The sequence below is a fragment of the Rhinatrema bivittatum genome, chromosome 4, assembly GCF_901001135.1.
Source record: "Rhinatrema bivittatum chromosome 4, aRhiBiv1.1, whole genome shotgun sequence".
NCBI lineage: Eukaryota > Metazoa > Chordata > Amphibia > Gymnophiona > Rhinatrematidae > Rhinatrema > Rhinatrema bivittatum.
In genome coordinates, this window is record NC_042618.1 from 405,735,786 (window position 1) to 405,759,282 (window position 23,497).

Here is a 23,497-nt window from a genome sequence, read left to right on the forward strand (position 1 = left end):
AGAAGCTTTGGCGGAAAATCCCGACTTCAGAATCACTTGGAAAAAACAGATCACTCCTCTCTCAATACTGGTTGCTAATCAACAAAGCAAAAAAAAAAAAAGAAGAATACTATGCCAAACAGATTCATGAGGTAATTTTTTAACTCTAAATTAGTCTTCGATGTCATTGAACACCTAATCAAGCATCCATCTTCCTCTATCTTGAGCAATAATCACACAAGGAATGCCTGCAACGAATATGCCACTTATTTTGTAGAAAAAAATAGCTAGACTAAAAACTCAATTCTCTACCTGCTCACCAACCATAGAAGAGGAAAAAAAATACAAATCAGCCAAATGGACCACTTTTGAAAGATTATCTAAACTACAAATCACTCAAATCATTACTAAAATCAAACCTGCAAATCACCCATATGTCCCCATTCCAGCTAACTCCCTAAAACTAATAAATAGCACTATCACCCCAATAATCACATCCTTAATCAATCAACCACTCTTGGAAGGTTTTGTCGATGATATGGAGAAACAAGCAGTGATAAAACCTATATTAAAAAATAATACCAGCTGTTCTGACAGTTGGGAAAATTAAAGACCAATATCCAGCCTGCCCTTTCTCTCAGAAATTCTCAAAAAACACAGCACTTTCACAACTAGAAGACTATCTAGATGACCAGCACATTCTACATCCAAACCAATTCGAGTTCAGGGAGAAAAAAAAATAATTCGCTCAATCAAGACTTTACCTGTATCCTTAACGGCCCCCATAATCCGGGGATTTTACAATGATGAATCCTATTTCCTGGTACTACCTATTGGCAGTCTTTGACACCGTTGACCATACCCTATTATGCCAGCAGTTGAGAAAAATCAGAATCGATGGCAATGTAATGAAGTGGCTCTTCTCATTCCTAGCAAAAAGGTAATTCCAAGTCAAACTGGGCAACCACATGTCCAACACCTTCCCGACTGATGCAGTTGTCCCCTAGGGTTCAGCTCTCTCGGCAACTTTAGTCAGCATCTATATGCTTCCTCTGTGTAGATTTCTATCTGATCTAAGAATCGCCTTTTTCCTATATGCCAATGACATTCAATTCTATAAACCATGCACCAAATCTATTGAAAATGCAAGACTAACTCTAGCAACATACATAAAGGCTATACAACATAATCTATCCAAACTTTAACTCTACACACTAATAAAACTGAAATCATTCTACTGAAGAAATCTACCTATAGTGACTCCTCAAACACTTGACATGGGTAACTTCAACATCTCACCCTCAGACCAAATACAGGACTTAGGCATACAAATAGGTTCTCGTCAATCAATGGAAAAGCATGTAAATAAATTAATCAAATAACGATATGCCAAACTGCGCTTACTACATAGACTGAAACCATTGCTGATTCAAGTAGACTTCCGCATGGTCCTGCAGACCCTCATCTTCTCAAACTTAAGACTACTGAAATTCACTTCTGAGTTCCTGTCTTCTAAAAAAAAACAAAAAACCTCAAGTATACAAAATGCTGCAGCTAGACTCTTAACAGGTTCAAGGAAATTTTATCACATACCACATTCTCTGATAGCTCTTCATTGGCTACCTGTACAATCTCGCATCAACTACAAAGTCCTAACATTAATACACTCCACTATCCATTCTGATAACTATGGTTTAGTAGACATAGTTCTACAATTATACAGGCCACAGAGATCTTTAAGATCTCAAAACAAAAGACTAAGTCAAAAGTGAAATCACCATAGCCTCTGCAGGAATGAAAGCCCGAGACATACCGTGCTTTCTTTTGGGACCTTCATTTTCCATACTCCTCCTTTTGCATTGCTTTCCTCTTCCCTGGTAGAGTGTGAAAAAAAAACATGTCATCAATCTTTGGAAAAGGAACAAGAGAGATACAAATGAACTCTTGAAGAAGCTCAGACTTTGATTTTCTAATAACAGTAGTATTTGGTCTTGTAAATATCAAAGACGATGATGACAAGGCCTGAAATAGCCTAACTGAAGAGGTGAGGAGACCATCACTTACAGAATTTGGACACGCTTGGAACAAATATGGAGGTCAGTGGTAGGAACAAGGTAGAGAGATATGAGGAGCAGTAGCAATGGAGTTAACAACGAGAATTTATATGATTATCCTCCCAAAGCAGCAGAAAATCAGAGAGGAAGAATTTCAACTGGACAGACTTGATGAGCCAACTGGTCTTTATCTGCTGTCATTTACTGCTACTACTTTTAGATGGTCCAAAAAAAAAAAAAAAAAAAAAGATATCAGAACCTACAAAGAACACAGATAACAGCTGTATATGGCTAAGTGTTTGCATTCTTGCAAAACACCACACTTACTGTATTTTTCGCTCCATAAGACACACTTTTTTTCCCCAAAAGTGGGGGGAAAATGTATGTGCGTCTTATGGAGCGATTATAAAAAAACAAAACAACCCCCCCCCACCCTCCTGACTCCCCCAAGACCTGCCAACTTAATTTACTACAACCCCCCCAAGACCTGCCAAAAGTGGCCCAGCGGGGATCCAGGAACGATCTCTTGGACTTGGGCCATCGGCTGCCAGTAATCAAAATGGCGTCGATGGCCCTTTGCCCTTACTATATCACTGGGGCCGACCAATGGCAGCGGTAGCCCGTGACATAGTAAGGGCAAAGGGCCGTCGGCGCCATTTTGATTACTGGCAGCCCAACGGCCCAAGTCCAGGAGATCGCTCCTGGACCCCCACTGGATCACCAGGGACTTTTGGCAGGTCTTGGGGGGGGGGTCAGGAGGGTGGGGGGTTGTAGTAAATTAATTTGGCAGGTCTTGGGGGGGGGGGGGGGGTTAGAAGGGTGGGTGGTTGTTAATTTAAAAGGTTGGGGTGGGTTTTTTTTGGGGGGGAGGGGTTTCCCAGAGAAAGATAAGTTTTCTGATCTGGGGAGTGGACTGAAATGGCCCTCCCCAGACCCGAAAACAAAATGGGGAGAAAAAAAATGTTATGCACTCCCCTAATTTGCTCCATAAGATGCACAGACACTCAGGGACAGAGCCAGTTTAGCACACTTTTTTTTTTTTTTTTTAATTTTCCCCCTCTGAATCCTAGGTGTGTCTTATGGTGCGAAAAATACGGTATGTCCTGCCAGTTCACGTCCCACATTGCTCTGACGATGCTAAAAGTGAAAGCTATTAGTTGGTTGTCAGAGCAATGTTGGGATATGAGCTGGCAGGATTTTAGAAAGCATTCTGCTGGCTCGCTTGGGAGACCCTTGAGGGTGAGTTTTCAACATGGGATGAAAGGAGGGGGACAGCAGAAAAGGAGTAACCCTGTAGGACAACCCCCCCCCCAAAAAAAAAGCATTATGGAGTATCAGGAAGACAACAGGGGATTATAGCTCTGTTTTGTTTTGTTTTTTTTAAACTTATCTTGTGAGAGGCAGAGGAGGAGGAAGATTACTTTGCGGATGTTGGCCTCCAAGGCTTTTATTTATTTTACTTAATTGCCTATATTCAGTATAAAGCCAATTAAGTCAACTTATCTGGGTAAACAACCAGATAACTTTAGCGAAGCATGTTCAGCAGCAGATTTGTCCTACTGTCTGGCTAAATAATTGGATAACCTGTCTGCTCACCACTTTTCTGAATATTGACCTCTGTACACATACTTTTCCCCTCAGTGCTACTGACCTAAAACCTTTTCAGTCTAAGGATCAATCCTAGGTCAAGTCTTCCTTTGTGGTACCATTTATACTCATAACCGAATGTGCATCACCAACTTTTTTTTTTTAGTAAATTTCATTAAGGATTCACCACTGCCTAATGACAGGCCATCCACAAGTATTAATTTATCCATCATCCTCATGAATCTATAATTACAAGATAAGAAACTTACCAAAGTGGTTTTCTTTCTCCTCGCATCAGATGATAACTACATCTCAGAGGCAAATTTGACACAGGAGGAATATTATTATAGACACTCCAGAAACTCTTGAATAAGAAAGAGATGGTCTAATTTATTCACATACAACTGCAAATTGTAGGTTAATTTTTCTCATCTATAAAATGATCTCAATATTATAAAACCACACAAAATTACAACCCTGCAATTATCTGCGATTCAATATATAGTTGGCTGTTTCACTATCCAGGAGTCTGAAATCTGAATTGAGTGTGCTTAAAAAAAAAAAAAAAAAAAAAAGTTACAACCCCAAAAGTTACGTTATTAGCAGGAACACAGTGTTTGCAGGTCTGGATGGAGGGAAAATCCTCCATCCTTTTACACTGTAGTGAGAGAGGATGTTACATATTATGTAAATGGAAAAGTATGTGTTTTTTCATCATGCACGATTCCCCAGAACTATATCAATGTATGGAGAAAGATTTATGAGCTTCTGCTGGAAATTAGCAAAACAGTCCTACGTGATCTTGGCGACTCCACAGAGTGAAGCTCCAAAACCTAGACCCTGGTGCTGCTGTTGCTTCTTTAATTTCGAGGTGGGTGGGAGAGTGGTGGTATGCATGAGTGTAAGTGAACTGTAGGGGGGAGGAGGAGGGGGTAAGAATGATAGACTGTTTAGTGTGTTGTACACTATTTACTCAGGCTGTGTGCTTTTGTTGTTATATTATTGTTGTGATATTATGATAGCGTTGTTTTGGATAGTGGTATGGTTGGCTAAAACATGCTAACAAATATATTTTAGAGGGGGGGAAAAAAAAAAGAAAAGCAAATACTATTCGAGAAAACAATGACCAGCAGTTTTCACCACTAATCCAAATACTGAAGTCCTTGTTTGTGCTCTTTACCAGCTACTTTAACTCTTCAATTGTCAGAATTTATTTTATTTTAGTCATTTTATCTGATGTAACAAATATTCCAGCCCTGAACAGATGTGTATTTACTGTGCATTTCTAATCGATGCTGCAGGGCTCAGTACAAATGCTATCCTCCCTAGGTGGCTATTAGTTTTCAAAGCAGAAGATCAAATACTGCACCACACTTCAGTTGTAGATTTTTTTTCTGACAAATTGGCTTTATCATAAATTATATTTATGACAGAAGAATTAGAATCAAATACCGGACAAAATTTATATTGGGAAATAACTTGGGGGGGGGGGGGGGGGGGGGGGTGTTATTCATCAAATTGCGTTAGGGCCTCTTCAGGATCAGTAGGGCCTTACTGCCCATGATAACGCCTCAACGCCCACAATAAATAATGCATCACGAGATGTGTATGCAAATTTTAAAATTTTTCCCAAATGGGGGGAGTTTGGGCAGAGTAAATTAAAATGAAGGGTGCTTAGCACTGCGTGCGTGCAATAGCATTTTAACGCGGAAATAACTACAAACAGGATTTGCATTAAAAATCACAAATTCCATTTTGGAGAGGGGAGAGGAGAGCGAGTGACCGCATCTCTGTGGAGGCACACATATTAGCCAACTCTTTATACCACTGTAGGAGGGGCAACTAGTAACTGGAGGTGAGGTTTTGAATGAATGAGCTTGCCAAGCTGGGTTGAGAGTATACTGTAAAAATCTCATCTTTGTGTACCTTACCTCACTCCAAATCGCATCAAATCTTCACTGATATGTACTGTGCTGTTAGTACCTCTGACTGTGCATGTAAAACTGCCCAAAACCTAAACCACCATCAAAACCTCACCTCCAGTTACTAGTTCCCCCTCCTACAGTGGTATAAAAAGTTGAGTAATGTGTGCCTCCGCAGAGGTGTGCTTGCTCGCTCTCCTCCACCCCAGTTCTCTCCATTCCCCTTCCTCTTTCCTCTCCAAAATGGAATTTGTGATTTTTACTGCATATCCCGTTTGTAGTTATTTCCGGCATTAAAACGCTATCGTATGCAATGCTAAGCACCCCTCATTTTAATTTACTCTGTCCAAACTCCTCCCATTTGGGAAAACTTTTAAAATTTGCATACACATCTCACAATGCGTTATTTATCATGGACGTTACCGGGAGCAGCCTGTAGATTGGTATTCACCCATCTGTGAGGGCTACCATCCTGCTTATCCTATGAGACAGCAGAGTTGCTTACCTGTAACAGGTGTTCTCCTAGGACAGCAGGATGTTAGTCCTCAGGAAACCCGCCCGCCACCCTGCGGAGTTGGGTTCTCATGCGTTTTATTTTTTCGCTCGTGAATTCTGTGTTACGAGACAGAAGTGGGACCCTGCGTGGACAGTGGCATGCTTGGCATGCTCAGTGTGCAGTCAAAGTTCTAGAAACTTTGACAAAACATTTCCGTGCCAGGTTCCATCTGATGTCACCCATCTGTGAGGACTAACATCCTGCTTGTCCTAGGAGAAAAATAGTTTACTTATATGAGAGCCTTATAAAGAGTCTCTCTCTCTCTCTCTAGCCAGGAGCAGCCCAAAATGTGGAAAAAAGTCTGTCTGGGCATTTCTCAGCTTGCAATGTCAAAATATCATGGGTGCAATAAATTTAACATGTGTTCCGTAAAATACCTATGCATTGCGATAAAATAATGTGTGTTGCGTTAACTCAATGGGAAAATTACCCTAATCACACCCCTTTATTTTATCTCTGGTGCTATTCATGCAAAATTTATAGCAAAATGATGAATCTAGGTCTTGGTTTGTTATAACCCATACTTGATAAAAATGTATTTCCTTTTGCTGTAAAAGTTACAGAAAATTGCACACTGGTGAGCCATTTCCTTATCTATGTACAGAAGAGAATTAGAGGACTGATCCCTAGCAGAAAGCATGGTGAACAGGGAGACTGCTTTCTGTAAGAAAGCCAGAACATGGTTCTTCTAGGAAAGAGAAACCACACCTGACTTACTAAGTGCTAGAAATAGTAAATATAAACAAACAGCATTTTAATACAAAAGATGGAAACTAGCTTGAGAGATGCCCAGTAAATTTTGGAAGTCCAAAATTAATTTGAGGTCCCAAGTAAAATTTTGTACGTAGTTGAAGATGTTACCATTTATAAACATATGTTGTAAAGGACTGAGAACGATGAAAAAGCTGAAGTGAGGTTTTTGTCACTCTCAGCTGCTTAGTGAACAGTGCTGACATTCACACTTCATTTTTGCTTATAGCACAACATAATATTGTATTTGGCAGGGCAGTTAATTCCTGCTCCAGTTCAGTCAGAACAGGCTTCTACCAGGCAACAGAACTATGATCCTTCATTCAAAAATATCCAGATTTGTTTATTTTTCAATTTGAAACATTTTCCCCTTCCCCCACTCCATCAGCTAAATATCTAGCTCAGCCATCCCAACAACAGTCCTTGGTCAAGGGCATGTGTGCACCCAAAGACTGGATAACAATACTACCAGTGTACAAATGCCTGGGATTGCTGCCTCTAAAGCATCCCAAGCCCTAGCTGGTCCAAGGAATAGAAGCCAGACTCATGAATCAAACCAAAACATTTCCTGAATTGTCACTAGAAGACCAGGTCAGTCCTATCTAGCTTAGAACGGATAAGTATCATCAAATATTCTAGAGATGCAAGAACCAGATATGGCCACAAGCCATCAGGCATGCTGCTTTTATCTATGCTCCTCTTCTCCATTGCTAAATCCGGATACTTTGCTTTTTACTTTACTGTGTCGTGTGCCTCTAACAGCCTCCTTGTGCACCATGTCCCATCTCTGGTCTAAAATCCCACACATTTGAGGCTGTTTTTAAATCTTAAAAGCTGGCTCACCATGATCAAGACCTTGTTGATTTTAACTATGATTTACTGTAATAAATACAAGCCTGAAACCTGTCTTGTTTGTGTGTCTTGACTAGATTTTAAGCTCCATAAAGCAGGGACTCTCTCTTATGCATATCTGCACAGTGCTACATACTTCCAGTAGCATTACAGAAACGATTAGTAGTAGATATAGATGTTACCCCTGAAAAAGATGCAGGAGGCAGCTGTTACCGGAAGCAGAGGGAGACGCCTGGGTGAGCTCCAGAGTTTTTACCATCTGAAAGTTTCCCGCCGGTCCTGATGTCATCAGGAGGAGCTGAAAGCGCCCATAAAATCGGCGCTATTGCGGCGCGTCACTGCCGCCGGCGCGCGCAGCTTTGTCCAGCTTACTCTGGATTAGAGTGGATTAGTGGAGAATAACCTCTGCCCGAATTTCAGCTGCCACAGAGGTGAAAAAGACGACACAGTTTGTAGGATAATCGAAGCTTCTGATTGAAGGGGAATTAAAGAGTGTTTTGTTTAAATATGCCACCAAAACGTAAGGGGAAAGTAAGGGTGTTCCCTTCAATGCCCCTTCCATCATATGCCTACATCTGCACTGAAAAGTCCAGTAACCAAGGATACTGCTGATTTAGACCATTTGGGAGGACGGTCTGAATCCATAGAGGAGAATCTTTAGAATGTAAAGCCTGTTGCTGAATTATTGTTTATTGTAAACCGAAGTGATGTTCTTAACGTGCTGCGGTATATAAAAATTTCTAAAATAAAAATAAATAAAATAAAGGAGGCGTTGTTGAGTCCCAATCTTGGACTACCACCATTGCAGAGGGCAAGCGAGGCCTCTCTCGGAAGCACACTGGTGCAGCCAAGTTCTCTTGGGTCCAAGACATCATTGGTATGTGTTGGCGAAGGAGTCCCAGCTGTGGAGGAAATTGACGTGGGACCGACAGAGGAGCAGAGGGATCGGACACCTCAGGAGGCCGCGACTGGAGGAAAAGATCTGGCTGCTAGTGGTGAGGCCTTGGAGACCTTGACACGCCCTACAGTGGTAACACTAGAACTTTTGTGGGATTTGATGGCTGTGATGGCTACTAATATAAAAGGGTTAGAGAAAAAGATGGATTCTATTGCAGGGAAAAGTCAGCAGGATATTTTGGCTATTCAAAATGTGGTTAAAAAAATCTGAAGAAAGAATTAAAAACCTAGAGGATACTGGTAAAAAGAATTTAGAATTTCATGCGGCAGTAGTAAAAGATAGAGAATTATTATCTAGGTGTACTGAGACCTTTGAAAACAACTCCAAATGTTTAAATCTACGCCTACTCAACTTCCCTCGTGTAGTTGGGGAGGTTCTGATGAAAACGTTACAAAAATTTCTAAAGGAAGTGTTATCTTTTTCTGAAAATGAATTACCTATTATAAGTTTCTGCTACTTCTTACCTAAGAGAAATCCTAACTTAAATACATCAGTTGCCCTTTCAAGGGAACCTTATTAATTTTTTAGAAAGTTCCAATAACCAAATAATAGATCAGGGTATATTACTGGTCTCTCTTGTAAATTTTCTTGACCTGAATAAGGTAATGAAACAATATTTTTCCAAATACCCTATTTCTTTTCATGATATAGTAAAAATTTTTCCAGACCTATCATTAGCTATGCAGCTTAGGAGAAAAGGGTTTTTGGTCTTCCGTCAGGAAGTTATATCTATGGGATATTAGTTTACCCTGTAAATGTCTAATAAAGAAACAGCAAGATATTTTCATTTTTTTCATACCAGATCATTTAAAAAATTTTATTGAACAGAGAAGAATAGCCACCGCTTCTCCACTGTCTAGTGAATTAGAGTAATTATATACTGTGCAGTACTGTGAAATGTCAAGTGTGTTTTAATGATTTGATTTCTCTAGAATCTCCCTATTATTTACCATGCCTCTGTTATTTCCAGTTGTCATAAGGTAACAGTTTCTATTGATTATGTTATAAATAAGTATGATTACTTAATTAGAAATTGGTGAAGGTATTAAGTTTGAAGGGTTCTCAAACTGTGCCGAGTTTATTGTTCATTTGCATTCTGTATTAAATGTGGAAAATCAATAAATATATAAATTAAAAAAAAAAAAAAGAAAAGCTGCAGGAAAGGGCTTTGCCTGTATATTTAATTGGAGGTCATGAAACTCCTACATGAATGAAGTGCTATGGTGTACATGTTCTAGAACAACTCCCCCTACTTGTTAGTGAGCTATGAGTAAAAATGTATTATGTTACACCACTTTGTACAAGAATCACAAAGGTTGTGCGCACTCCAATGCTGATATGAGAATATACAACTTTAAAATATTTTGGCCTATAAATCTGAACAGAAGCAAACATCTGAATGTGGCAGATTGCTGGGTACACATTATACTATTAAAATCAGTTGCTTTTTAAATCAGCTAATTTCATTAGAACATGAAAAGAAGGCGTTTTCTCAAACTTCTGAATATCACAGTTCAGATATTTTACTCTGTATAGCTAAAAACAGTATTTGTATTCTTAATGGTGCTGCAAGTCTCAGAAGTAATATAAAATCTTTCTTCCTCGCCATATCAAGCACTTTTTACACTTACACTACTTAAGCACAGAAATAAAATGCAGAATCAAAAGCACCATTTTGTTGCTTTACCTGTATTGTTTGCACAGAGTAAATTTTCTTCAGATTTGATTCACATTCAGCTGCTGTGGTTCCAGGTAGTGACCTGCAAAGTACCAAATCAAAAACAGCACATTCATTAAATACAGAAGCCACAGCATGAAAAAGTTTCTTTGCAATTTTTAAAGAGCAAAAAAATGTGCCTAGTTAAGGTTTCTCCAGCTGGTAGTTTGATTTTCTCTAAAATTAAAAATCACACACTGTGCTCACTGCATTTTTTCCCAGAACTAAAATTTGTATTTACTGCATACAAATAAGTCCCTTTTAGTAAGAAAGTATTTATAACTGACACTTAAAATATACAGTTGCATTGCTCAGAATACAATATACAAGTATTTACCACTAGATGGCAATGCTCACCTAGTTCTTTTATCTAAACAAACCATACTACCAGTAGTGCTTTCCACACTTTTATAAAATATGATGAAATATTGAAGGTTGTAGGTGATACCTTTATTCCTACATATTCAAATGGAATAACAAGGCAACCACAATACTTTATATCCAATATGTCCCAATCTTAACACTTGCAAATTCACGGGGCCCCAGCAAAGACTGAAGGTGAAATTAAACTTACCTGTTGCCGGTTAATTTCCTTTCCTGTAGTCCTGTCAGACCAGTCCAGGCAAATGGGATATGTCCTCTGTTTAGCAAATGGTGAAAGACAAAAGCTCAAAGCTGACTTCACCCCCCCCCCCATATAAAGGTCTGGTGCCGCCCTCGGCTCTTCAGTATCTGATGCCAAAGCTAAGACAACAGAAGACAATTGTTAGTTCTGGTTTCCAAATCACCATTACAAATCCTGATTCTGTCTACAAGGACTCCTCCTCCTTCCTTAAGCAGGATCATTGACTGACTTAGGAGGATGAGGAAGTCAAGCCCAATTCCAAAAGCAGTGAAACACTACCCTCAAAACAAAGGGAGCATGCTAGGCAAGGAGATACTTTTTCCTTTAAAATTACCAAAGGCCACCAAGGAGACAGACTTCAACATCAAGACTCCAAGAGATGCTACCTTACAAAGCTTGAAAGGAAGGGATGGCAGATCCCTTCATAAGCAAGTTCGCTGCGGAAGGTCTTCTCAGCTTGGAAGTGGAGGACTTGTGATCTTGATTCCTTAGAAGAAAGTAATCAAAGAGCAGGGAGGTGGCTTCCATTGCTATGTCTCTTGCAGCAAGTCAGAGCCTGACTGCCCTTTGCAAGACTTGTGTTATGCTTTCATCCCTTTGGTAGAAGGACAAGGTCGAAGGCATGAACCCCTCAACTGTAAATATTGCACCTCTCATAAACAGACTTTGCAAAGGATCCAAACTAAAGTATGCTACATGATCCGTTTTCGCAACACCAATGGCAGCAATCCCTGCCTTTAAGTACCCTCATTATGTAGCCTGGTTCTCTTAACAGTCAATGTTGTAAAACAGAATGGTACAGATCTTCTAGGGAAGAATTATTTGACTAAGGTGAAGCAGCACCCCTGCATGCATCTCCTAGACTCAGTTCACAGGATGTACAGGCTTTCAGCTAATACACCCATCAAAGACTGGATGCCAGTCATAGTTCTACCAGGATACCTGAAACCTCTGGTTCCTTCTTTCCTTTTTCAGCAGGAAAATCTTGCTTATCTAGGAACATCATAGGGCTAATCTAAAATCCACACATGGAAGCACACTATCTGACCTCTAGTAGGGCAAATGCCATTTTTGCTGGTCCTTTCACTTCAGGGTCTCAAAAGTGTCAACTCAAATCATTTGTCCGTAGGATGATGGTGCTGGCCATGTGAGCTGCTACTCAGTCCTGCAGGGGAACTCCAAGCTAGACCAAATCCAACTCACTTACCAGGGTTCATGAGAGCTACTAGTTCCCTCAGTTTCTTCCCTGCTGCTAAAGGTGAAACTGACTTCTAGCTCAAAAGAACAGCTCAGGAGGTAGAAGCCAAGATATCTGGAATTCTAGATGGCTGGCTCTGGTCCTCTGCCTGGACCCAGTTGCTTTGGTTCTCTACTAGGATTCCTATCCCTGTTTCTGCTAACTCCACTCAATTTATTCGGTTCATGCCAACAGCACAAAAGAACCCTGAAAGAGACTCAAGATCTATTCCCTTCAAGACGCAACTGTGAAAAATCACCTGCTCAGGCTCCTTACAATCTCCCTGTATTGAGAGAAAAATGAATGGCCTTGCAACTCTGGGCCACTGCATATCACCCTGAGAGGAGATTATGTTGAGAAATATGAGCATGGGTCTGTTCCTAAGGTACTAATGTTCATGTCAATTGCCCCAGAGCCTAGGACCTGAAGAACCAGCCATACTGAGGCAGATATGGGATGGAAGAATTGGACAGCAGAGTGAAGCCCAGAGCCCCTGATACTCAAAGCCCTAAGGTCCCCTCTTTATTATTTTTCAGAGACGTGAGGACTTCCCTATACAGAAGCTGGGGAGGACTGACTGACTGATAAGGATCTCAAGAGCAAAGGATTTCACCTCAGCCCTAAATAGTTTGATGTCTGATTAAAGGAGGAACTAGACTCCCTCCATGCATAGGGAAGCTTTTACTACTCCTGGACCAATAGGTATCTAGAGTCCTGGCTAGCACAAAGGGAGAGCCTTGTTGCTGTCAATGAGGGATCCAGAAAGAGGCATCTGAGAAATATCTGTGTGGGGAACCACTTAGCAAAAAGGTCTGCCATTCATAAGAACATACAGTATTCCACATTGGGTCAGATCAAGGGTCCATCAAGCCCAGTATCCTGTTTCCAACAGTAGCAAATCCAAGTCTCAAGTACCTGACAAGAATCCAAACATTAAGTAGATCCCATGCAACTAATTCCGGCAACAAGCAGTGGCTGTTCCTTATTAATTGTTTATGGACTTCTCCAAACCTTTTTTAAACCCATCTACACTAGCTGCCTTAACCACATCCTCTGGCAACAAATTCCAGTGCTTAATTGTGTGTTGAGTGAAAAATAATTTTCTCCAATTTGTTTTAAATGTGCTACTTGGAAACTTCATGGTGTGCCCTATAGTCCTTGTATTATCTGTGAAAGAGTAAATAACTGTTTCACATTTACCCATACAAGCCCTTTCATGATTTTGTAGACCTCTATCATATCCCTCTTCAGCCCTCTCTTCTCCAAGCTGAATAGCCTTTCCTCATAGGGGAGTTGTTCCATGCTCTTTATCATTTTGGTCGCCCTTCTCTGTACTTTCTTCAGTGCAACTATATATCTTTTTCAAGATGTGGTGACCAGAATTGCACAGTATTTAAGGTGTGGTCTCACCATGGAGCAATACAGAGGCATTATAACATCCTGTTTTATTTGCAATTCCCTTCCAAATAATTTCTAACATTCTGTTTGCTTTTTTTTTTTTTTTTGCCTGCCATAGCACACCGAGCAAACGATTTCAATATAATGTCAACTATGTTGCCAAGATCTTTTTCCTGGGTGGTAATGCCTAAAATGGATCCTAATATTATGTACCTACAGCATGGGTTATTTTTCTCCATATGCATCACCTTGCACTTGTCCACATTATATTTCACCTGCCATATGGACGACCAATCTTCAAGTCTTGTAAGGTCCTCCTGCAATTTATTAGAATTTGCTTGTGATTTAACTACTCTGAATAATTTGGTGTCATCTGCAAATTTTATCACCTCACTTGTCAAACCTCTTTCCAGATCATTTATGAATATATTAAAAAGTACCAGTCCAAGTTCAGATCGCTGACACACTCCACTGTTTACCTTTTCCCACTGAGAAAAACACATTTAATCCTACTGTTGCCTGTCTTTTAACCAATTTGCAATCCACAAAAGGATATCGCCTCCTATCCCATGACACTCTAGTTTTCTTGGAAGCTTCATGAAGGATTTTATCAAATACCTTCTGAAAATCCAAATACACTATATCTGCTGGTTCATCTTTATCCACATGCTTATCTACCCTCTTCAAAAAATGAAGCAGATTTGTGAGGCAAGACTTCTCTTGGGTAAATCCATGTTGGCTGTGTCCCAGTAAATGTCTACATATTCTGTGATTTTATTCTTTATAATAGTTTCCACAATTTTTCCTGGCACTGAAGTCAGGCTCACCGTCTAGAGTTTCCTGGATTATCTCTGGAGATATTTTAATAAATTGGCCACCTTCCAATCTTCAGGTACAACAGATGATTTTAAGAATAGATGATACATTACTTGTAATAGGTCTTAAATTTAATTTTGAGTTTTTTTCAGAATTCTGGCATGTATACCATCTGGTCCAGATGATTTGTGACTCTTCACTTTGTCAATCTGGCCTACTACATCTTCCAGGTTTACCGTGATTTGGTTCAGTTCATTTGCATAGCCACCCTTGAAAACTGTCTCCAAAATCCTGATCAGTAAAGAATTAATTTAGTCTTTCCACAATGGCCATATCTTTCCAAAGTGCTCCTTTAACCCTTGATCATCTAACGGTCCAACTGACTCCTTTGCAGTCTTCCTGCTTCGGATATATTTTAAAATTTTTATTATGAGTTTTTGCCTCTGTGGCCAACTTCTTTTCAAATTTTCTCTTCGCCTGTCTTATTATCAATGTTTTATGCTTTTTCCTATTTTCTTCAGATGGAACCTTCTTCCAAATTTTAAAGGAAGATCTTCCGGCTAAAATAGCCTCTTTCACCTTATCTTTTAACAATGCCTGCAACTGTTTGGCCTTCCTTCCACCTTTCTTAATGTGGGGAATACATCTGGACTATGCTGCTAAGATGATATATATATATATATATATACCGTATTTTTCGCTCCATAAGACGCACTTTTTTTCCCCCAAAGGTGGGGGGAAAATGTATGTGCGTCTTATGGAGCGAATATAAAAAAAAAAACCAAACAAAAATCTAACAAACACCCCCCCGACTCCCCCAAGACCTGCCGACTTAATTTCCTACACCCCCCCCCCCCCAAGACCTGACAAATTAATTTCCTGCAACCCCCCACCCTCCTGCCCCCCCCCAAGACCTGCCAAACGTCCCTGGTGGTCCAGCGGGGGTCCGGGAATGATCTCCTGGGTGTGGGCCGTCGGCTGCCAGTAAACAAAATGGCGCCGACGGCCCTATGCCCTCACTATGTCACTGAGACCGACCGCTGCTATTGGTCGGTCTCAGTGACAGTGAGGGCATAGGGCCGTCGGCGCCATTTTGTTTACTGGCAGCCGACGGCCCTATGCCCTCACTATGTCACTGAGACCGATCGCTGCTATTGGTCGGTCTCAGTGACATAGTGAGGGCATAGGGCCGTCGGCTGCCAGTAAACAAAATGGCGCCGACGGCCCTATGCCCTCACTATGTCACTGAGACCGACCAATAGCAGCGGTCGGTCTCAGTGACATAGTGAGGGCATAGGGCCGTCGGCGCCATTTTGTTTACTGGCAGCCGACGGCTCATGCCCAGGAGATCGTTCCCGGACCGCTCCTGGACCCCCGCTGGACCACCAGGGACGTTTGGCAGGTCTTGGGGGGGTCAGGAGGGTGGGGGGTTGCAGGAAATTAATTCGGCAGGTCTTGGGGGGGTCAGGGGGGTGGAGGTTGTTAATTTAAAGGGTTGGGATGGGGGGGGGGGGGGGTTTGGGGGTTCCCACAGAAAGAAAAAATTTCTGATCTGGGGAGTGGACCGAAATGGCCCTCCCCAGACCCGAAAACAAAATGGGGAGAAAAAAAAAAACTATGCACTCCCCTAATTTGCTCCATAAGACGCCCAGACGCAGAGCCGGTTTAGCACAATTTTTTTTTTTTTTAAATTTTCCCCCTCTGAATCCTAGGTGCGTCTTATGGTCAGGTGCGTCTTATGGAGCGAAAAATACGGTATATATATATATTTTTTTTAAACAATGTCCATGCCTGTTGTACACTTAACCTTTGTAGCTGCACTTTTCAGTTTTTTTCTAATCATTTTTCTCATTTTATCAAAGTTTCCCTTTTCCTTATTGTCCCCTTTTCAGTCATTAAGTCAAATTTGATCATATTATGATCACTATTGCCAAGCAGCCCCACCATCATTACCTCTCTCACCAAATCCTGCACTGTACTAAGAATTAGATCTAAAGTAGCTCTCTCTCATCGGTTTCTGAATCAATTGCTCCATAAAGCTGTCATTTATTCCATCTAGGAACTTTCTCTCTCTAGCCTGTCCTGTTGTTACATTTACCCACTCAATATTGGGATAACTGAAATCTAAACAAACCAAAGCAAGGTGCTGCACTACAGAATAATCCAAATCACAGAAGTGCAGAGCACAGAACTTTTAGTCCTGATCAAAGGAAATTCCAAAACATTTTGTGAGAAAAAAAAATGAATTCTAATTTTTATTGCGGCAACTCCACTGCATAATGTTAACACAGCAAACAATTTTCAAGGTACCTGCTACAGGTACCTGCTACAGGTACCTTGAAAATTGTTTGCTGTGTTAACATTATGCAGTGGAGTTGCCGCAATAAAAATTAGAATTCATTTTTTTTTCTCACAAAATGTTTTGGAATTTCCTTTGATCAGGACTAAAAGTTCTATGCTCTGCACTTCTGTGATTTGGATAACTGAAATCTCCCATTATTACTGCATTACCAATTTGGTTAGATTTCCTAATTTCTTTTAACATTTCATCGTCTGTCTTATTTTGGCCAGGTGGACGGTAAGTATACTCCTATCACTATACTCTTACCTAACACACATGGGATTTCTACCCATAAAGATTCTATTGTTAATTTAGTCTTTTGCAGGATCTTTATCCTGTTGGACTCTATGCTATCCCACACAAATTGCCCCCCCCCCCCCCCACCAAATTGCTCCTCCCTATCATTGCGATATAATTTGTACCCTGGTATAGCACTATCCCATTGCTTATCCTCCTTCCACCATGTCTCCGAGATGCCAATTAAGTCTATCTTATTATTCATTGCTATACACTAACTCAACCATCTTAGTTCTTTAGACTTCAGCATTAGCCTACAGACATTTCAAAGTGTGTTTTTGTTTGCATTAACAACCTGCTTTTCAGCTGACAGGAATCATTTAGAATCTATTAGCTCAGGTGATTCTTTACTTATAGGCAGATGGACTACTTTTGCTTTTATTGGAATCTGTTAGGATGTCCTAACTCTTCTATTCCATTAGTATCCTCTGAATTTACCTCTCTCTGAACTACACACTGCTGAGCGGCTGTTGCTTTCCCCTTTGTTCTAGTTTAAAAGCTCCTCTCTCTCTTTTTAAAGGTTAGCACCAGCAGCCTGTTTCCACCGTGGTTAAGGTGGAGCCCATCCCTTCGGAAAAGACTTCCCCTTCCCCAAACTTGCCCAGTTTGTTACAAAACCAAATCCCTCTTCCTTGTACCATAGTCTCATCCATGTATTGAGACTCCAGAGCTCTACCTGCCTCTGGGGACCTGCGCATAGAACAGGGAGCATGTCGGAGAATTCTACCCTGGAGGTTCTGGATTTCAGCTTTCTAGCTAAAAGTTTAAATTTGTTTTCTAGAACCTCCCTACCACATTTTCCTGTGTAATTGGTGCCCACGTGTACCATGACAGCAGGCTTCTCCCCAGCACTGTCTAAAATCCTATCTAGGTGACGCGTGAGGTCCACCATCTTCGCACCAGGCAGGCATGTTACCAGGCGATCCTCACATCCACCAGCCACCCAGCTATGTATGTTCCTAATAATTATATCAACTATGACAACAAACTTTACCCTTCCCTCCTGGGCAGTAGCCCTGGGAGATATCCTTGGTGCGAGAGGACAATGCTTGAGCTGGAGAGCAGGTCCTTGGCTATAGGATCACTTCCTGCTGTACCAGGATGATGCTCTACCAGTAGACCTTCCTCCTCTATGGCAGCATTAGGGCTGCCAGACTGGAGTTGGGACTTAGCTATGTCCCTGAAGGTCTCATCTATATACCTTTGTCTGCCTCAGCTACTCCAGGCCTGCTATTCTAGCCTTTGGAGATCGGACTTGTTCTCTAAGAGACAGGAGCTCTTTGCACCAGGTGCACAATTACAACCTCTCACTGGCGGGTAAAAAAAATCATACATATGATACTCGAAGCAGAAAACTGAAAGGCTCCCCCTCTTGCTGCTGAATTGCTGACTTCATCTTAAATTTAACTATGAACTCAGCTAATGTAAGTTGCTAAGGGAGTAGGAATGTGTAAATAAGAGTTTTTTTAAAATTGATTGGTATATTCTCTATTAATCTGGTAGTGACCTACAATGGAATAATTAAACTCTTGATAAGGGATGGGCAATCCTGCATTCTAGATAAAAGGCTGGTTGATCTTTTTATGTGCAAGTGTCTCTTGCCTATAAATCAAAGGATAAGCTAGGGGTGGGAGGGAGGGAAAGACAAGGAAGAATAATCAAAGGTTGTAATCATTTAAGGAAGAACCATATAAGAATGCAAAAATAAAAGATGCCAATCTTACCCAATAACAGAGATCAAGAGGGGGAAAGTCAGATGGTCACAAAGTTGGGAGGTGCGGAGGTGCGCATGGAACCAAAAGGTATTCACATACTATTAACAAATCCAAACAGCAAAACTGAGAGGAGAGGATCACCTTGCTGGTGGCTGAAAGGAATCAGTAAGTTTTTGCTTGGGACATTGTCTTTTTTTAAAGTATTGGGGCAAAGTTAACCATCTGGGAATATTATTTAGTGTGTTTATGCCTTTAATAGAAGGGCAGTGAATAAACAAGTTAGACTGTTTGTATTTTTAAATAGTCAGTCAATAAAGTAGCTAGTAAGCAGTAGGTAGTGTGTTTATTAATTATTATTAAAAGTCTGCAGAACTGAGTGTTCTGCAGACTTTTAAAGAACTGAGTGTTTGTATTTAATACAAACTAAGTGTTTGTATTGAAAAAAAAAAAAAAAAAAAAAAACCACCCACAAAAAACAAACCCCAAAAAGTAGCCAGAAGCTAGAAATAAGCTAGGAGCAGTGTATACCTAAGTAAAAAAGTTGAATAGCTCAGCTCAGTTACTCACCTTGGAAAGGTGTTGAGGTAGCATGATTGGGTTTGAATAGGGACCAACATTTGTTAATCAAGAGAGCAGTGAGTCACTCTGGCTGACTAATTGAAGTTAGACGGTTTGTATTTCCCAACCCTCTCACCCCAGCTCATCCCTTAATTTATAGGCAGGTGCCACTTTCACAAAAAAAAACCCCAAAACCAACAAAAACTTTATTGAGAATTCGATCAGACCCCGGTAGGCCACTACCAGACACATAGTGAATTCACTAATACATTTAAAGGACGTTAGACACATTCCTACTCCCATAACAACCTAAAACTTAACTAGGAACTGATCAAAATTGAGATGAAGGCAGCAGTCCAGCAGCAAGAGGGGGGCTTCCCAGTCTTTTGCATAGAGTGTCACATGTATGATTTTTTACCAACCGGTGAGAAGTTGTACATGTGCATGCGATGCAAAGAGCTCCTGGCTCTCAGAGAACGAGTCCGATCTCTGGAGGCTAGAGTGGCAGACCTGGAGGAGCTGAGGCAGACAGAGAGGTATATAGATGAGACCTTCAGGGACATAGTAGTCAAGTCCCAACTTCAGACTGGCAGCCCTGGTGCTGCCTTGGAGGAAGAAGGTCTCATGATGGGAGAGCACCAACCAGGTGCAGTAGGAAAGGATCCTGTAGCAAGGACCTGCTCGCCAGGTGATGCATTGCCCTTTCGCACTGAGGATATCTCCCCAAGGCCTACTGCCCAGGAGGGAAGGGTTAGGTTGGCCGTCATAGTTGGTGATTCAATTATTAAGAATGTAGATAGCTGGGTGGCTGGTGGGCATGAGGATCTCCTGGTAACATGCCTACCTGGTGCGAAGGTGGCGGACCTCACGCGTCACCTAGATAGGATTTTAGACAGTGCTCGGGAGGAGCCGGCTGTCGTGGTACATGTGGGCACCAACGACATAGGAAAATGTGGGAGGGAGGTTCTGGAAGCCAAATTTAGGCTCTTAGGTAGAAAGCTTAAATCCAGAACCTCCAGGGTAGCATTCTCTGAAATGCTCCCTGTTCCACGCGCAGGTTGCCAGAGGCAGGCAGAGCTCCGGAGTCTCAATGCATGGATGAGACGATGGTGCAAGGAAGAGGGATTCAGTTTTGTTAGGAACTGGGGAACCTTTTGGGGAAGGGGGAGTCTCTTCCGAAGGGATGGGCTCCACCTTAACCAGGGTGGAACCAGACTGTTGGCGCTAACCTTTAAAAAGGAGATAGAGCAGCTTTTAAACTAGAACAAAGGGGAAAGCCGACAGTCACTCAGCAGCGCATGGTTCGGAGAGAGGTATTTTCAAAGGATACTAATGATGCATTCAAATTAGGGCATCCCGACAGTGAAGTTCCAATAATTAGAAAAATAGTCCAAGTGCCTGTAACTAAAAACTCATCTGAGCTAAAAAATTCTAACTTATCCCTATCAATTAAAAAGCAGAATGAAAATACAAACAAAAAAAAACTTTGAAATGTTTGTTTGCTAATGCCAGAAGTCTAAGAAGTAAGATGGGAGAATTAGAATGTATAGCAGTGAATGATGACAGACTTAATTGGCATCTCAGAGACATGGTGGAAAGAGGATAACCAATGGGACAGTGCTATACCGGGGTACAAATTATATCGCAATGACAGAGAGGAGCACCCGGGAGGAGGTGTGGCGCTTTATGTCCGGGATGGCAGAGTCCAACAGGATAAACATCCTGCATGAGACTAAATACAAAATTGAATCTTTATGGGTAGAAATCCCTTGTGTGTCGGGAAAGACTATAATGATAGGGGTATACTACCGTCCACCTGGTCAAGATGGTGAGACGGACAGTGAAATGCTAAGAGAAATTAGGTAAGCTAACCAAATTGGTAGTGCAGTAAAAATGGTAGACTTCAATTACCCCAAATATTGACTGGGTAAATGTATCATCGGGACACGCTAGAGAGATAATGTTCCTGGATGGAATAAATGATAGCTTTATGGAGCAATTGGTTCAGGAACCGATGAGAAAGGGAGCAATTTTAGATCTAATTCTCAGTGGAGCACAGGACTTGGTGAGAGAGGCAATGGTGGTGGGGCCACTTGGCAATAGTGAGAATAATATGATCAAATTTGATTTAATGACTGAAGAGGAACAGTGTGCAAATCCAAGGCTATCGTGCTAAACTTTCAAAAGGGAAACTGATAAAATGAGAAAAATTGTTAGAAGAAAACTGAAAGGAGCAGCTACAAAAGTAAAAAATGTCCAAGAGGCGTGGTTCATTGTTAAAAAAATACCATTCTAGAAGCACAGTCTAGATATATTCCACACATTAAGAAAGGTGGAAAGAAGGCAAAACGATTACCGGCATGGTTAAAAGGGGAGGTGAAAGAAGCTATTTTAGCCAAAAGATCTTCATTCAAAAACTGGAAGAAGGATCCAACAGAAGAAAATAGGATAAAGCATAAATGTTGGCAAGTTAAATGTAAGACATTGATAAGACAGGCTAAGAGAGAATTTGAAAAGAAGTTGACTCACAGTAAAAAAATTTTTAAATATATCCGAAGCAGAAAGCCTGTGAGGGAGTCAGTTGGACCGTTAGATGATCGAGGGGTTAAAGGGGCAATTAGAGCAGATAAGGCCATCGCGGAAAGATTAAATGATTTCTTTGCTTCGGTGTTTACTGAAGAGGATGTTGGGGAGGTACCCGTAATGGAGAAGGTTTTCATGGGTAATGATTCAGATGGACTGAATCAAATCACTGTGAACCTAGAAGATGTTGTAGGCCTGACTGACAAACTGAAGAGTAGTAAATCACCTGGACCAGATGGTATACACCCCAGAGTTCTGAAGGAACTAAAAAATGAAATTTCAGACCTATTAGTAAGAATTTGTAACCTATCATTAAAATCATCCATTGTACCTGAAGACTGGAGGATAGCAAATGTAACCCAAATATTTAAAAAGGGCTCCAGGGGCGATCTGGGAAACTATAGACCGGTTAGCCTGACTTCAGTGCCAGGAAAAATAGTGGAAAGTGTTCTAAACATCAAAATCACAGAACATATAGAAAGACATGGTTTAATGGAACAAAGTCAGCATGGCTTTACCCAGGGCAAGTCTTGCCTCACAAATCTGCTTCACATTTTTGAAGGAGTTAATAAACACGTGGATAAAGGTGAACCGGTAGATGTAGTATACTTGGATTTTCAGAAGGCATTTGACAAAGTTCCTCATGAGAGGCTTCTAGGAAAAGTAAAAAGTCATGGGATAGGTGGCGATGTCCTTTCATGGATTGCAAACTGGCTAAAAGACAGGAAACAGAGAGTAGGATTAAATGGACAATTTTCTCAGTGGAAGACAGTGGACAGTGTAGTGCCTCAGGGATCTGTATTGGGACCCTTACTTTTCAATATATTTATAAATGATCTGGAAAGAAATGCGACGAGTGAGAATCAAATTTGCAGATGACACAAAATTGTTCAGAGTAGTTAAATCACAAGCAGATTGTGATAAATTGCAGGAAGACCTTGTGAGAATGGAAAATTGGGCATCCAAATGGCAGATGAAAAATAAGGTGGATAAGTGCAAGGTGATGCATATAGGGAAAAATAACCCATGCTATAATTACACAATGTTGGGTTCCATATTAGGTGCTACAACCCAAGAAAGAGATCTAGGCGTCATAGTGGATAACACATTGAAATAGTCTGTTCAGTGTGCTGCGGCAGTCAAAAAAGCAAACAGAATGTTGGGAATTATTAGAAAGGGAATGGTGAATAAAACGGAAAATGTCATAATGCCTCTGTATTGCTCCATGGTGAGACCGCACCTTGAATACTGTGTACAATTCTGGTCGCCGCATCTCAAAAAAGATATAATTGCGATGGAGAAGGTACAGAGAAGGGCTACCAAAATGATAAGGGGAATGGAACAGCTCCCCTATGAGGAAAGACTAAAGAGGTTAGGACTTTTCAGCTTGGAGAAGAGACGGCTGAGAGGGTATATGATAGAGATGTTTAAAATGAGAGGTCTAGAACGGGTAGATGTGAAACGGTTATTTTCTCTTTTTGATAGTAGAAAGACTAGGGGGCACTCCATGAAGTTAGCATGGGGCACATTTAAAACTAATTGGAGAAAGTTC

General features: G+C 41.0%; 1 protein-coding gene across 1 annotated transcript in view; it reads right to left on the reverse strand.

Annotated features, from left to right (window-relative positions):
• EIF4E3 (eukaryotic translation initiation factor 4E family member 3) overlaps positions 1-23,497 on the reverse strand; it is a 75,295-nt gene that overhangs the window by 10,761 nt on the left and 41,037 nt on the right. Inside the window, exons 2-4 of the mRNA XM_029601089.1 lie at positions 10,346-10,418; positions 3,890-3,984; positions 1,793-1,853 (exon numbers count right to left, since the gene is read on the reverse strand). Of these exons, the coding sequence (XP_029456949.1) occupies positions 1,793-1,853; positions 3,890-3,984; positions 10,346-10,418 (229 nt within the window). The remainder of the gene's footprint in view (positions 1-1,792; positions 1,854-3,889; positions 3,985-10,345; positions 10,419-23,497) is intronic.